Source organism: Palaemon carinicauda, chromosome 1 (assembly GCF_036898095.1).
Source record: "Palaemon carinicauda isolate YSFRI2023 chromosome 1, ASM3689809v2, whole genome shotgun sequence".
Classification (NCBI taxonomy): domain Eukaryota; kingdom Metazoa; phylum Arthropoda; class Malacostraca; order Decapoda; family Palaemonidae; genus Palaemon; species Palaemon carinicauda.
This window is the reverse complement of record NC_090725.1, coordinates 260232650-260249739: the sequence shown is the minus strand read 5'-3', so window position 1 is coordinate 260249739 and position 17090 is coordinate 260232650. Positions and strand designations below refer to the sequence as shown.

Below are 17090 nucleotides of genomic sequence, written 5' to 3'. Positions count from 1 at the left end.
GAACTAATCTCTCTTGGGAAGTGCGAAGAGCATGCCCACACCGTCTCCATCTACCCCTCACCATGATCTCATCCACATTTGGCACTTGAATAATCTCTCTTATAGTTTCATTTCTAATCCTGTCCAGCCATTTAACTCCCAATATGCTTCTAAAGGATTTGTTCTGAAATCTACTAAATCTACTGGATATTGTTTCACTGTCATACCATAACTCAGGTCCATACAGTAACACCGATCTCACTAAACTGATATTTAGGCTGATTTTTATTTGTAATTTCAGACGATTTGATTTCTAAATTTTACTAAACCTAGCCATTGTATGTTTTGCTTTTTTTTCAATCTTTCATTAAACTCCAATTCTAAAGACCTTGTATTAGAGATCATAGTTCCTAAATATTTAAATGATTCTAACTCATTAATCCTTTCTCCTTCCAATGGTATTTCATCTTCCATTGCATATTCCGTTCTCATCATCTCTGTCTTTCTTCTATCTATCTTGAGCCTAACCTCATGTGATATTTCAAGCATTCTGGTAAGCAAACTTTGCAAGTCCCTTGGTGCTTTGTTAATAAGGACAGCATCATCTGCATACTCTAGGTCCGCTAAGTTCATGTTACCAATCCATTCCAATCCTTCTCCACCATCCCCAACTGTTCTATGCATTACAAAATTCATGAGAAGGATACACTTAGGTGACAACACATTTCCTTGGAGTACGCCATTGTTCACTGGAAATTCATTTGATAGGACTTCATTAACATTAACTTTCCACCAGACCGAATTTCTATTCAGGACAGTAGTTTCTCACCGATCACCAAATAACCTTTAGTACAATGGGTACTGAATTTCACATTTTTGTTTTCATAAAATCATTGATTTTCCCTGTAGGATGATAAAACTCACAGAGGATATGCGTTATTATAGTGCTAATAATGCCTGAAAATTTCATTAGCCTGTCTTGATTAGTGTATTTTTGGCAAATATTTTTACGATCGGCAACCCTACAAAGTGGAGCCTACCCTTAACATTAACTTTGCACTTGTTATGCTTCATCAAATTTACATATTTTAGTGGAACTCCATTATAACGCAGGACTCTGACGTAAGTTTGATGCCTATGTAATTATTGCAATCAGTTAGATCTCCCTTTTTGTCATTTTCACCAAGACTTCTAGTTCCCATTAATCAGGTTTTGCCTCTTCATGCCACATTCTACAAATAAATCTTGTAAGTATTCTGTCACTTTATTTTCGGCCAAAATCATCAGTTATTCCATCGTATCCAAGGGCTTTCCATCTCTTGCATTTTTAATGATAGCTTCAACTTCAAACACACTGAATTTATTCGTGGGCACATCAAGGTCTTCCTCAGTACAGGTATAGCAATGAAATTATTCCCTTCATGTCTCCTATTCATGACCTCATTAAAGTGCTCCATCCAACGTTGCCTTCCTTCATCTTTTGTTATAACATATTCATCTGTCTTTTTAATGGGTATATGTTTCATCTTTTTGCCCCAATAAAGATCTCATTAATAATTCCATGAGCAATTCTTACACCATAGCCACCCCCTGAATTCATAGCTTTGACACCCTCATCTGCTTCCCTGTCATTCCTTTCTTTTCTTTTGACCTTACTATCAATACTGGAATGCCTAACATCCTCTACTTTGTAATTTTCATTACTTCCTCTGAAACCTTCAACAATAAATTTCTGTCTTTGTTTCCTTTTTATAGTATCCACTTATCATTTGATATCCATGGTTTTCTCCATGTAAACCGCATGTCCCAAAACTTCACTACCAAGTGACTGATATATGTTCTAAATTTCACACCATTCTTCGTTAATTGTCTACTCTTCGACTCTTAACGTCTCTTAAGACTGCAAATCGATTCCTACATTCAGTTGCAAATGTTTCTCTAGTCTCATCTTCTAGAATCTAGATGCTTAGTTGTATCAAACTTAGTTATACCATCTACAGTACATTTCTATTGGGTGCTTTCATTGTTAATTTCAGTGTGGCAATGGGGAGTTGGTGATCACTACCAATATCTGCACCACTATAGCTTCTTACATTTCTCAGAGTCCCCCCCCCCTCTCTCTCTCTCTCTCTCTCTCTCTCTCTCTCTATATATATATATATATATATATATATGTATATATATATATATATATATATATATATATATATATATATATATATATATATATATATATATATATATATATATATATATATATATATATATACATGTGTGTATGTACATATATACTCATATATGATTGTGTGTATGTATGTGTATTCAAGATATGTAAGCAAATATTTACGGACGTGTAGGCTATGCTTACATGTATGAAATGTATGAATACAGCCATGTGCATCTTTTCAAGCGTTTCATGATAGTAGTGGGAGATAGGAGTAACCTAGAGAAAGAAGTGTGTTTTCACAATTTTATGAATCTTCAAGGTAAGCTTCTGTCAATTAACTTGATATTCTGGGCACTTTCAAAACGTATATACTCTCTTTTTTAATTGTAGAATAACTAGTCTGATGACATTGATAGATCAATTTATTGCTAGATATTTGACCACGACATCAACCTGAAATTAAATCTACATACTGTATGTAACCTAACGCCATAAAATAATGATATATTAGTGTATTATTGATTTATATTCGATTATATGATTTAATGGAAATACATTTAACAAAGTAGCTTAAGCTTTGCTTTTCTATCATTCATTTCTTTGTAGCATAAACGTAAGCAATTAATTTAAATACTGTTAATTAGACTGAATTTCAATAAAATAAACCATAGAATTGATTCTGTAGAAAACTACGGTACAAAATAATTGGTAAACTCGTTTTATTAGTATTGCCATTGGCATTGAAATAATGTCAAGACAGAACACCTAGTTGATGAGCTTACCCATGATCCTCAGGTCGGCCGATGCAAGCGGAGAGCGGTGTTTGTGAAGTCCTCTCTATTTAACTTGTTAAAATGTCGACTACACCCCACAGCAGGAAGAAAGTGTGCTATTACTATGATAGTAAGTATATCGTTATGTCCCTTTCACCAAAGGCAAGTTTCATGGTGAAATATTAGATTAGTTTAATGTGTTAATGGTTTCATCACTTGACGAATGCACTTTTTACCAAACAATCGTGGGAAACATTGCTTTGTTTGTGGTTTATCTAATTAATTTCTATTACCTTTGATGTTGAACAAGATCCAAAGGTACTTCCCGGCTAACCTCTACTATCACTCCGTACAGAAAGAAGTATATTTTTAAAACTTAATTTTTTAGTTCAAAGTTTATTACGAGTTGCATACCTATTGTATCTGTACCGTACTTTGAGGGAGATGCTCTTGTTCGAATATATGGTTAGAAGTTATTTTCCTCCTTTTGTTCTTATGGCGGTAAAGTGTTTTGTGTCTGAAATATTAAGCTATAATTCAGATGACACGGGGTCCTGTTGTTTTCGTTTTTCTAGTTTATTTGCAAAGGGCATCTTGGAATCTTAAGGCTACGGTAGGCCTACCACGTAGGCCACTGACGAACTTCTACCGGTACCCAATCTACAATAATGCATGTTAGGTTATGCCCAGGGAAGTCTTGAAGACAAATGCAATTCCTATTTGAAATATAAATTCATAATTGAAACCATAGCATTTCATTGTGAAGTAGAATGGATACAAAATTCTTTCCATAGGCTTATCGCTATTCTATGGTTTGACTAAATCTGTTGTGGTCGTATTTACTCGTATTTCCATGATGGCTTGATAATTTAATTAGAAGCCATTGTAGAACGATAGACTAGGTCTTCTGCCTGTTTAGAAAATTTGAGTTTTCCATCGTATTTTGTTGTCCTTCCTAGCCATGTCCTTCGTCACCCTTACACCAGACTGTGGATTTCCATACATATTTTTCCACCAAGCTAACACCAATTATTCATTTCATGGTTTGAGCTGCGCTGCCGTGAATCGCTCCGCTTGCAGTTTTAAATCATCTCCTTGCTCCTCTATTTTGGGAAGCAGTACATATTGCGCTACATGGTTTAGTCACTGGAACGAGTATTTTTCATTTCTATGATTGATTATTTAGATAAATATAGGGAGCCTTTGTATGGTGACGGCCAGATCCCGTAGAAAACGGGAATATTCTGAACTGTGGCCGTCGTTCTAAAAACTATTTTGGCGGGAGAAGCTAACTTAAAAAACCCACCTAACTTATGCTAAAAGCTGTATCCTTACCCAGGGGGCTTGCCCCCCCCCCCCCCCCCCCCGGACACCCCCCTCCCCCCGTAGACAACAGTTTTCTTACCTACGAGTACGACGGGAGAAGCTAACTTAAAAAACCCACCTAACCTATGCTAAAAGCCGTGTCCTTACCCAGTGGGGCTGCGCCCCCCCCGGACCCCCCTGACACAACATATTTAAGATCTGTAGACCATTTCCATACGATTTTATTCTATACAAGGTAACAGTCTGAGCGATAATAAGCAAATTACGACGCTTGGCCGTAGCGCTACAAACTACCCAAATATAGATAACTTTCTGGTTGCAACAAATTACTTTTGAGAGATAACCTTTCGGGACAGAGTCGGGAATTCCTAATGAATAAGAAGTAGAGGTTTATGGACAGGGACGGGGGTTTGGGATGCATTTGGCACTGAGGCACAGGGACTGCTGGGTAAATTTATAGTAAAACATGGGACATTTCTAAGAGGAAAAAAAAAATTTACAACAGTAAATGATATGCTTTCAGCGAATTTGACCTTTATTTCCTCTGCAAATAAGCTGTTCTACTTTTATTTTCCCCCCATCTATCCGATGGACACAGGTGGGAACCTGGGATTTTGGGTGTGCAAAAACTGAACGAAACGTGATTATTTAACACTTATGAGGCTTGTAAAAGGGTACAGAACCTAACAAACCAACCTAACAGTTCGCAGGTCACAGCCCCTAGCCGGGGCCCCCTTCCCAGGTCACAAAACGTGATTATTCAACACTTAAAAGGTTGGTAAAAGGGTACAGAACCTAACAAACCCACCTAACCTAACCTAGTAGTTCCCAGGTCACAACCCTGACCCTAGCCCAGGGTCAAGCCCCTCACACCCCCCTTCACAGGTCACAACCCCTTGTTGAGGTGCTTGCTCCTCGAACCCCCCTTCCCAGGTCACAAGCTAAATGTAAATTATAAATAAATCCTTACTTTACGTTGAAGTAAATCACAAATCGTTCCTTACTTTATGATTGACACCTACGTCTCTTTTTGCCTTTGCAATCATTACAAAAGCGTTGCAGTAGATGTGCTGGTCTTCCCTAAAAACTAAGTCAGAAATGCACTTGGGACATAATCTTTGAAGGATAACACAAGGAGCTTTTTAAAGATTATTCACGACACCAGGAGTACTGTGAAACTTGGCTTTAGCATCGAAATAGCCAAAAGAGCAGCCATTACCCTAAATTTGGGGAAAATGCCCTAAATTTTTTGGACTCCATAACTGACATCCAATATGTATCACAATTACAAATGAACTGAACGCCGGTTTTACCATTATTCAAAGTATTCACTCATAGACGGCTACCAGTGGACGTTAAGCGATAACTGTATCTCCTGAAATCCTTGTATAACTGTTTTGACTAATGTTTGAAATTGGTTATGAAGTCTTTACATCATAATGATGACACAGCTCTCAGCCAATAAACTGTAATTGGAACTGATTGTGCTTGCATAAGAAAGTAAATTAAAGGGCTCATTAAAAGTAAACATTGCTGTAGAGGAAATGTCTCTCCCAACTTAAAAAAAATTGAGGTAAAATCTTATCAGTCCACCCTCTTCAGTCTCTCATATAAATACAATAATTTTTATATTGCTTTTCACATGCTCATTCAATGTAGGTGATTTTATTTTTCCTATATCGAATGTGTCATGCATCCCATATTTTGTGCAATTTTTCGTTGATTTAATATGCGTCCCAGAGAATAATGTATAAAGAAGAAAAGGTTAGTTTTACCATTATTTATCAACTTACCAGTAAATTTTCCCCACCCAAAACCCCCGGTTTCCACGGTTGGCCCTCATTACCATAGTTATATCAGCTCGCTTCATTCCCGGCAAGAGGAATGTGCTCGCACACAATCTGAGCAGAGCAACTAAGTCCATCATCAGTCTCCTGCTAGTGTTTATCTCCCTCGGGGGAGTTCACTTACAGAGACTCCTCTTCGGAGGACTGCTGAAGGTAAGCTTGCTGATCCAACGGCCCCAAGAGGGCGCATCCGTCGGAAGGCTCGCCTTCCTCTTTGCCATAGAGGCCTTCTTTCACCTGTGGTGAGGAGGCGCCTCTTTGGTTCAACGTCTTCTATGCAATCCTCCGCAGAGGAACCTGTAGACCGATCATCCGTTACTGACCCTGCGTAGGTCCTGGACCTCTGCAGATCGTTCGCGATCTCCTTCGGTGAAAGGTTGTCCTTTTAAAGGACACGTCGACGTTCCACCCGACAGACCTGCTGACCTGCCATCGCCATCCCTGAATGGGCCTAACAAGGCTCCAACCGAACGTGCTATTGCGCGCCATCAACCTACACACCTCCGGAAACCTGACAAGCGCTCATTAGTAGCTCGTCAGGCCCCATCACTACGCTCTGATCTTCCTTCTTACCCTAACACGGGCACCAAGAGCGTCTCGTGTGCGCCAGTGCTCGCCTGCGCGCCCTGCGCCCACACACCCTTCGCTTACGTGCCAACGGTCTCCTATGCGCCAGCGCCCATCTGTGCGCCATCGATCTCCTGCTCCTGCGCACCATCCTACGCGCCAGGTAGAACCTGCACGCCAGCCTTCTCCCGTGCTTATCCACAAGGATATGCGCATGCTCGTCAATCCTCTCCTAGGGATGCGCGACAACATTCTCCCGCGCTCCCCGCATGAGTCTACTCTGCGCTAGGGGACTTTCTCTTGCGCGCACCCTACAGCTGTAACAGATGCGCGCGAACACTCTCCTGCGCGCTCTTCGTGATTCTCTTGCGCGTTACCAGTCTCCCGCGTGCGAGCCCCGATATTCTCCCTCTCACGAGCGCCATTATTCTCCCTCGCGCGAACGTCAATATCCCCCCACGCGCGAGCGTCAATATCCCCCCGCGTGCAAGCAAGGTCGCCATCGCTTCATTCCCCTCCCCACAAGCGCATACCACCGCACTTTGTGGGAGAAGGGAAACTTCCAGAGGGGTTCAGGATCCCAAAGCTACCACAGGCGAACCCATCAATTACAGTGACTCCTCCCAGGGATCCTTCAAGGGGGTATGTCTGACAGTGCATCTGTCACCCAACAGCCCTGGTTCGGTACCCTGATCAGTGCCGTAACTCAGGCTTTCAAGCCTGTCCTCTCTGAATTGAGGAGAAAAAGAGGAGCTCTAGATGCGGTCACTTCCCCAAGGGCGAAACTGACTCCACGCAGACCTTCGAGGCAAGTTCTTTCCATTCCTCAGACTACCTCTCCTTCCCTTTCAGACGAAGATTTCCTGTCTCCAAGGGAATCACGCGAGGGGAGACTTTCCCCCATCACACCAATGGAGGAAACCTCTCTTCACGCCGAGAGGTCCACTCAGGGATTGGAAGGAACATGCCACCGTTGTCAATGTTGGAGTCTTACATCCTTCCCAGGAAGGAATTCAAAGACTCCAAAACATTGCCTAAGTCTTCCACTAGGACTACCCACTCAGGGAATGTCCGCTACTCTCCCCAAGAAGAGCCTTCGGGGATAGAAGGAGACTTCGCTGGAAATCCTACAACAGGAGGAGACCAGCAAGAGTCAGAACACGCGTTTTGCAAATTCTGACTAATGAGGGCTCTCAACGGTTTTTTCGACCCAGAGATCCCTTCTCAAGAGGGCAAAGACACGGTCTTAGACCGCGTCTTTGGTACTCAAAAGCCCTCTAAGACCAGTGCAGCCCTGCCCTGGTCTCAAGGGGTAAAGAGTACCAGGGACAAGATCTCACAACAGCTCTCCGAGATATCCTCCTCCAACCGTTCCGGTACCACTAACAAGCTCCTTCCACTTCCTCGCGCACAGCAGAGGAAGTACTTCGAGATCCTAGAGGAGCCTTGTCTAGCTATTCCACTTCACCACTTGCTGGAAGAGCTAACCAGGGGTGTCCCTCCTGAGAGACTCTCCAACCGGCAGGTCTCGTTCTCGGCAGCCGAGATCTTCAATCAGGAGAAGGTCGCGAAGTGTGCTATGCAAGCTACTTTGTGGCTCGATATCTGGTTGCGGACCTTAGGTATCCTGATACGTTACGAGGATTTCTCCAAGGAACGTACCAGGAAAGCTATGGAAACCTTCCTTCTCTCGGGTACTCACACGATCGAGTTTCTGGCCCACCAAGTCTCGAACTTGTGGGCAAGTACCATCCTGAAACGTTGGAATGCAGTAGCTGAGAGATTCCATCAGAAGGTCCCTAGCGCCGAGATCAATAGGCTCAGACATTCCTCCACGGAGGGGTCTGTTCTTTTCGAGCCTAAGGATGTGGAACATGCCGCTGAGAGGTGGAGGAAGTCTCAAGACTCCCTCCTTCATAGGGCTTTTAACATCCAAGCCCTTTAAGCCTCTAGCACCACAGCAGTCCCGTCCAACCAAGACCACTACGACGACAACAGCAGCGAAGACGATGGTATCTAAGCCCTTTCCTGTCAAAGAAAGGAAAGGCAAAAAGTCCTCCTGGGGAGGCAAAAATCCTAGAGGGAGCAACCGAGGCCGCAAACACTAGGATAGGCAGTCCCCCTGCATTTCCACCAGTGGGGGGATGCCTACAAAATTGCTCAAACAGGTGGGAGCAACTCGGGTCTGATTCCTGGACAATCTCCGTGCTCAGTCTAGGATATCGCGTCCCGTTCTTAACATCTCTACCTCTCCTGACTACGAATCCAGTGTCATTGAACTCCCTTGCCATGGGATTGGCAAGGGGGCAAGCCTTTCTGGCAAAAGTCCAGACCCTGTTGAAGAAGGGCGCTCTCCAAGAGGTACTCGACGGATCCCCAGGCTTCTTCAGTCGACTCTTCTTGTGAAGAAGGCGTCTGGAGGCTGGAGACCAGCCATCGACCTCTCAGCTCTGAAGAAGTTTGTCAAACAAACTCCGTTCAGCATGGAGACGGCAGACACGGTTAGACTAGTAGTAAGACCGCAAGACTTCATTTGCACACTGGACCTAAAGTATGCGTACTTCCAGATCCCAGTCCATCTGTCTTCAAGGAAGTACTTAAGATTCAGCCTGGACAACAGAAAATACCAGTTCAAGGTGCTGTGCTTCGGTCTTTCCACAGCACCACAAGTCTTCACCAGAGTGTTCACCCTAGTATCATCTTGGGCACACAGGATTGGCATCCGTCTCCTCCGTTATCTGGATAACAGGATAATCCTAGCAGACTCGCTATCAACCCTTGTTCAACACCGAGACAAACTCTTTGCCAAGATCTGGGGATCATGGTAAATCTCGAGAAGTCCTCCCTGCTTCCTGCTCAAAGACTGGTATACCTGGGCATGATTATAGACACCACTCTCCACAAAGCCTTCCCATCAGACGACAGGATAGCAAGAGCAAGGCTTGAGGAAGGTCGCAAGACTTTCTCAGATGAGAAGTACTTCCAGCCCAATCGTGGTTACGTCTCCTCGGTCACCTTTCATCGCTGGCCCATCTAGTTCCCAATGGTCGCCTCAGGATGAGATCCCTCCAGTGGCGACAAGTCCCGGTGGAATCAAGCTTATGCCTCGCCGGACATCTAGATCCCCATGGGACCTGCGGAACTGACGGACCTCCAGTGGTGGGTGGCCGACAAGATCCTATGAAAGGGAGTTTATTTTTTCGTCCTCCCCCCGGATTTGATGCTGTTTTCAGATGCTTCAAAAAAAGGGTGGGGGGGGGACCACATGCTGCACCACAGGGCCTCTGGTCAGAGTCAGAAAAGTACCTCCACATAAATCTCCTAGAGATGAAGGCCGTCTTTCTAGCCCTTCAACAGTTCCAACAGTACCTGGCAAGTCACTCTGTGGTGGTGATGTGAGCGACAACACCACAGTAGTGGCCTACATCAACAAACAAGGAGGTGCTGTACTTTTTCGCAGCAACTTTCCCATCTAGCAGTAGAGATACTGAGATGGGCCGAAATCCACTCGATACCACTATCGGCACGCCTCATTCCTGGCAAGAGGAATGTGTTCCCCGACAAACTGAGCTGAGCATCTCAGATAGTGAGTACCGAGTGGTCTTTGGATCATCTAGTAGCCAAAGTTCCTGACTTTGTGGGGTTCTCCGACTGTGGATCTCTTCGCAACGGCCCTGAACTTCAGGCTCCCGCTGTACTGGTCTCCAGTCCCAGACCCCAAGGCGCTCTGGCAAGATGCCGTCCAACAACGGTGGGACAACATCGATGTTCACGCCTTTCCCCTGTTCTGTCTGATGAGGAGGATACTCAACAAGACCAGAACATCGGTCAATCTTTCAATGACCCTCATATCTCCGCTATGGCATCACGCAGAATGGTTCCCGGACCTTTTGCAACTCCTAACGGAGGTACCAAGAGAACTCCCTCCACGACACAATCTACTCGAACAACCACACGCTAACATCTTCCACAAAGCCTTAGCTGCACTACAACTTCACGCCTGGAGACTATCCAGCATCTCCTCTCTGAGAGAAGTTTTTCGCAACAAGTTGTAATCAGGATGTCTGGACACCTGCGAAAGTCATCAGCAGCAGTCTACCAGGCAAAGTGGAAAGTCTTCTGTGGTTGGTAATGTGGAAGGGTTATCTCTCCACTCGATGCCACTATTCCAGCAATAGCGGAGTTTCTCGTGTTTTTGCGTGAAGAAATGCGCCTATCAGTCTCGGCAGTGAAAGGCTATCGCTGAGCCTTAAGCCTCGCCTTCAGGCTCAAAGGAATGGACATTTCTTCATCGCTAGAACTTAATCTACTCATATGGAGTTATGAACTTATCTCCCCTCAGTCGGAAGTGAGACCTCCCCCATGGAACGTGGTTTGAGTTCTCAGGTCTCTTAAGAGACCTCCGTTCGAACCATTACGTCAGGCATCAGATCGCCACCTGACTTGGAAGACAGTGTTCCTACTAGCTTTGGCCTCGGCCAAGCGAGTCAGCGAACTTCATGGTCTCTCGTATGACATCGCCCATTCAAGGGGATGGGGGGAGGTAACGTTCAGCTTCGTCCCTGAGTTTATGCTAAGACTCAGAACCCGGGAGTAGCAGATCCTTGATTCGACTCCTTCCGGATTTCTAGTCTCCTTACTGTAACGGATGACCCAGACCCTCTCTTACTATGCCCAGTAAGGAGCTTGAGGCTGTACCTCAAGAGAACAGCCTCAGCTCGTCCTCGTGTGCCAGCACTATTCATTGGCACAGGAAGGACTAAGAGGAGGGTTACCAAGAAAACTATCTGTGCATGGATTCGCAGGGTCATTGACCTGGCACTGAATCCAGACCCTCCTCCGTCACATCGCCCCAGAGCACATGATGTCAGGGGCATAGCTACGTCCCTGGCCTTCAAAAGAAATTTTTCAGTGACGCAGGTCCTTCAAGCTGGGGTGTGGAAACGGCAAACCACGTTCACATTCCACTACCTGCAAGATGTGACCCACAGGAGACTCGATACGTTCTCTATCGGTCCCGTGGTGGCTGCACAACAGCTGGTTTAAAACCTCAAGCTCCTTATTGGACAAGTAGCAGAAGGTTGAGGGCATTGTTACCCGGTTTTAGTCTGCATGAATGAAAAGGTTTGACTGGCCCTTATTCTTTTCCTCATCATCCCCTCCCTTGGGAAAAGCAGCATCCTGGGTTCTCTGCATAGCTGACCTCAAACCACTGCAGGTAAACCATACTCCCTTGTGTTCCTATTATTAATATTAATACTGTTGTCTCCATATCCTGACGAGGTGGTATTGGGAAAGTCCTAGTCTACAAGTTTCCATCTAAAGAACTTCAGAACAACTTTCTAGGACGAGTCGCACTTCTTCATACCTTCACACACAGCTTGCGTAGCAAGGTTTTAGCGAGGTGCTGGGGCTCCTTATTTCTTGAGTGCTGTCACACTCAAATAAGGAGCCCCCGGGGAAAGCCAAAAGCCAGACTGGCTGGGATGTCCACCCTTCCTAATGGGTGAGTCACCCCTATTAAATAGCGTGGTTTGTATTCCAGGTACGGAACAAATGACAAATTCGTAGATAATTTGTATTTGTTCCAACACGGAGTACTTACCTCGAACTACTTTCTTAGGAGTATCTGGGATCTCCTGCCATCCGACCAGAATTTTGTGTAGTTTACACTACTCCCGTTTTCTATGCGGGGTAATCTCTGGCAGAGTGATACGCGCCCAGAGACGACCCGGGGTCAGAAAGCATGCTTGCTCAGGTCTCGATCTCCAGTAAGTTTTTGGACGCGTCGGCGTTAACACCTCGACGCCCTCTCTTAACCCAGTGCACCCCTTTGTCTCTCACGTGGTCCCTTTGTGTGCTTCCCTATCCTTTCCCTCTGTGTTCCTGTGTCTTGGTGTATTACTAGTGCATTATGGAGCATCCCCGTCGTTGCCCTGGGCCTGTGGCCGGCAAATCGTGTGGCGCTTTCCTCTCTAAGCCCGACGTTGACCCGCACTCCTTTTGTTCGTCGTGTAGGGGCAGTGTGTGTTCCCCTACAGCCACGTGTCCGGAGTGCGAGTCCTGGAATGAAGTGCAGTGGGTGCGATACGGCACTAAGAAGAAGAAGGCCTCTTGACGGTCCCCTAGGAAGTCCAGCGTCTCTTTGCCTCTCGCTTTGCCCGGCGTCCCGTCGGACAGTCTCTTTCTGCCATCTTCCCCTACCCAGTGTAGGGGTCGAGGTAAGTCTATTATTATTATTATTATTATTATTATTACTTACTAAGCTACAACCCTAGTTGGAAAAGCAGTATGCTATAAGCCCAGGGGCTCCAACAGGGAAAATAGCTCAGTGCGGAAAGGAAAAAAGGAAAATAAAATATTCTAAGAAGAGTAACAACAATAAATATCTCCTATATAAACTATAAAAACTTTAACAAAACAAGAGGAAGAGAAATAAGATAGGAGAGTGTGCTCGAGTGTACCCTCAAGCAAGAGAACTCTAACCCAAGACAGTGAAAGGCCATGGTACAGAGGCTATGGCCTCTGGGGAAGCGGCCTGTGGCCCTTCCCCAGGAGTCTGATTTACCTGACAGTGGGATTGTGTCTTTGGTCCAGGCAAGTGGGAGGCCTGAGGGAGGGGCGGTTGTGTATCCAGGGGACGGAGCCCTGGTGAAAGCAGGTCCCGTCTCGTCGGACGATCCGATGTGGGGTAAAACGGCGGCAGTCTCTTGTCCCGCCTCTTGGGCAGGTTTTTCAGGTGCGTCAGCAGCTGAGGGTGCCGCCGAGAAGGACGACTCGCCGCCATCAGACACCCTCGTGTGGGCACCTCCGAAGACGCCCTTCAGATCGCCCCTGAGGATGGAAGAGGAGTTTGAGACCTGGTTCCCCAGCAAGGAGCTCCCCCGCTCCCCTCCAACGCCTTCAGCTACGTTCCCGGGACTTCATGCAGCCTTCGTCGCCGGCCGAACCCCATGCAAAACCACCAGCAACGCGGCAAGATTGAGGCCCTCCGAGGTCCTACAGGTCTTCGGGCTCCTCGGTCAAGGCCTACTCCTACTCGTCGGAAGACGGAGCCCAGAGAGACCATAGGAGACGGCGAGATAGGTTCCGCAGGAGGCGATCTCGCTCGCGCTCCCATTCAAGATCCCGCCACGGGAGTAGACGTTCCAGATCCCCCAGGAGGAAGTTCAGGAGAAGCCTTTCGCCGGAGGAAGAATGGGTGCGAGTCTCCATTCCCCGTAGCCAACTCCTGGGGGCTGCAGCAGTCGCAGGCACCTCGGGATGGCGCCCTAGGCCCCGCTCACCGGTAGGTTTTGTCAACGAAAGTAAGTATGACCGACGGAGGGACTCGTCTCATCAGGCACCAAGGGTCAGGCATAAGTCCGCGAAGGTTCCGACTCCACCCGCCCAGCAGGGAGAGTCGCCCCTTCGGTCTGGCAGCTGCGTCCTGGCCTCAAGATCTTTGATGAGTCGTCCAGAACAGGAGAAACGCCTTTCCTCGACGGGCAAGCCCACAGACCCCTGGTCCGCCGGAAGAAGAGATAAATCCAGGACGGAGGCATCCGTTCCATCGGCGATGCCCGTCCTACTGCCTGAAGCAAGGGGACTGGACTACTCCAGGAGGATGCCGCCTCCTCGTACGGCTCCCCCCGTCGGAGGTCCTTCGTCACGAGAACTGGGACGCCCAACGGAGAAGGTAGAGGACGGAGAAGAAGGTTTGCCAGTGGAGGTGTCTGCATACAGGAGGGTGATAGGCCTCATCCGACGGTACCATAGGCTGGATGAACCGGAGCCCTCTACTGACGAGGTCTGTCTCTCGAGCCTCAACAGGCTGGTGGATGCACCTGTACAATAGAGGCCCTCGCTAGCCCTTTAGCTAGAGATGTGAAGCTGGGATTGGCGCACGTTAACAAGATCGTGGCCAACCATGTGGAAGCTCCCAAGAACCAGAGCGCCTCTAGACTTCTCCAGGGCCTGAAGACGCAGTCCCGGTTCTACCTCTCGGAAGGACACTGCGCGGGGCCCTGCGCAGTGGAACCAGCAGTCGCCATCTTGGGACAGGGTGCAGCAGAGGAGAGGGCTACCACGGCCCCGGGTTGTTTCTCCCCGGCGGAGACTGCCATGATGGAGGTGCTGTCCAGGGACTTGGTTCACGTGTCATCGTGGCTGGATTGGTGGGCCTCCACGCTGGTAGGGTTCCAGTCCTCACACGACCTCGCAATCCCGGAAAATCAGGCCTTGCTGAATGAGCTGATTAGCTCGGGTGGTAAGGCCCTGAAGTTCCTTTCCTATTAGTCCATAGCACAAACCGCCAACTGGATACTCAGGAAAAGGGACACAGTGCTCAGCAGACTTGTAAGGCGGCTCCCTGACAGGGAAGCGAAGTCCCTGAGGAGCCTTCCACTGTGGGACGAGTCAGTTTTCCCCCTCAAGGAAGTGGAGAGGGTGAGGAAACTAAAGGATGCGGGAGAACCCAAGGCCCCTCCAGCAAGAAGACCCACCCATAGAAGAGCACCTTCTGACGTCCCTCTCCCTCCTCACGCCTCACCTAACCAGCCCAGGAGAGACGCCCCTACTACATCCTACATCCTGGCAGCAATCCTCGCAGCTCCCCCGAAGCCTTAGGTGGGGGGATGCCTCAAACATTCTTGGCAAGCATGGCGGGACCACGGATCGGACCCGTGGACCGTGACAGCTCTGAAAGAAGGGTACAGATTGCCCTTCTGATACCAGATCTACAGGCGGAATGGTTGGCACCGAAGGACCCCTTGAGAAGGACGGCCCTGCAAGAAGAGGTCTCTGCTATGCTGGCGAAAGGGGCAATGGAACCATCAAGAACCCAGGTCCAGGGTTCTTCAGCAGACTCCTCCTGGTGGAGAAAGCGACAGGGGCTGGAGACCAGTCATAGACCACTCGGCCGTCAACAGGTTCGTGTGCAAGATCGACTTCAAGATGGACACTCCGAAGTCGGTCCTAGCGGCCTTGAGGGAAGGAGACTTCATGATGTCCACAGATCTCAAGGACGCATACTTCCAGGTCCCTGTCCACCCCTCCAGCAGGAAGTACCTAAGGGTAAAATGGGGTACCCAAACTGTCCACAGCCCCTCAGGTCTTCACGAGCATCTTCGCGATTGTCTCAGCCTGGGCCATGAACAGGGCATCCGCCTGATTCGGTACCTGGACGACTGGTTGTTGCTTTCAGCCTCAAGGGAAGTACTAAGGGGGCAAGGCACGAAGCTCCTGCAGTTCTGCAGCGTCCTGGGTATCACCATCAACCTGGAGAAGTCCCAATTGATACTCTCCACCGGGATGACCTACCTCGGGATGGGCCTGGACTCCCGGTTGGCGAGAGCATTCCCTTCCGCGGAGAGACTAGATAACCTGAGCCAGATCCTACAGCCCTTCCTGTCGGGACAGTCCAGGAGAGCCAGGGACTGGCAGATACTGATAGGTCACCTCGTGTCATTGGAGAAGCTAGTCCCACAGGGGAGACTCAAACTCAGGGGAGTACAGTGGAACCGGAAGGAGGCCTGGAACCAGAGAGACTCCCCGCACAGGGTGGTCCCGATGTCCCCGAAAACGAAGGAGGTCCTCGAGTGGTGGCACGACACATCGAACACCCTCAAGGGGATGCCCTTCGCAGCCGACCCCCCGGAGATGCTCCTCTTCACGGACGCATCCAAGGAGGGTTGGGGTGCTCATCTCCTCGACAGCACAGCGAGAGGAAGTTGGGGAGCCGAAGAGAAGAACTTGCACATCAACGTACTGGAAATGATGGCAGTGCAAAGGGCATGCCTAGAGTTCGTTCAGAACCTCCGGGGAAACACCGTGGCACTGATGTGCGACAACGCCACGGTGGTGGCCTACATAAAGAAGCAAGGAGGACTAAAATCGAGGGAGTTGTGCGGCCTCCTGTTGGAGTTCCTGGAATGGGCCGAAAGGGAGCAGATCAAGATCTCGGCCAGGTTTATTCCAGGGAAGAGGAACGTCCTGGCCGACGGCCTGAGCAGAATGGGTCAAGTGGTGGGGTCCGAGTGGTCCTTGCACCCAGAAGTGGCCAAAAGACTGATTCAGAAGTGGGGCTCGCCAGTAATAGACCTCTTCCTCTCGAGGCTGAACGCACAGCTCCCCGTGTTTTGTTCTCCTGTGCCAGATCCAGGAGCGGCGTTCAAGGATGCCTTCCAGCATCCTTGGGACAACCTCGACGTTTACGCCTTCCCTCCCTTCGGAATGCTCAGACAAGTCCTCAACAGGGTGAGGAGAGCGGACAACCTGTGGATGACTTTGATAGCGCCCTGGTGGCCGGAGAGAGAGTGGTTCGCGGATCTAAAGGAACAGGCGCGCCTTCCACCTTGGCCCATTCCGGACAGGTCAAACCTTCTCCGGCAGCCACACTTTCAAAGGTTCCACGAAAACCCTCAGTCCCTCTGCCTTCACGCGTGGAGGTTA

At 48.0% G+C, this 17090-nt stretch overlaps 1 protein-coding gene across 1 annotated transcript in view; it reads left to right on the top strand.

Moving 5' to 3' along the window:
- The first annotated feature begins 2935 nt into the window (after window positions 1-2935).
- Window positions 2936-17090, top strand: part of HDAC1 (histone deacetylase 1) — a 39497-nt gene continuing 25342 nt past the window's right edge. The window contains exon 1 of the mRNA XM_068389541.1: window positions 2936-3049. Within this exon, the coding sequence (XP_068245642.1) occupies window positions 3001-3049 (49 nt within the window). The 5' untranslated portion in view covers window positions 2936-3000. The remainder of the gene's footprint in view (window positions 3050-17090) is intronic.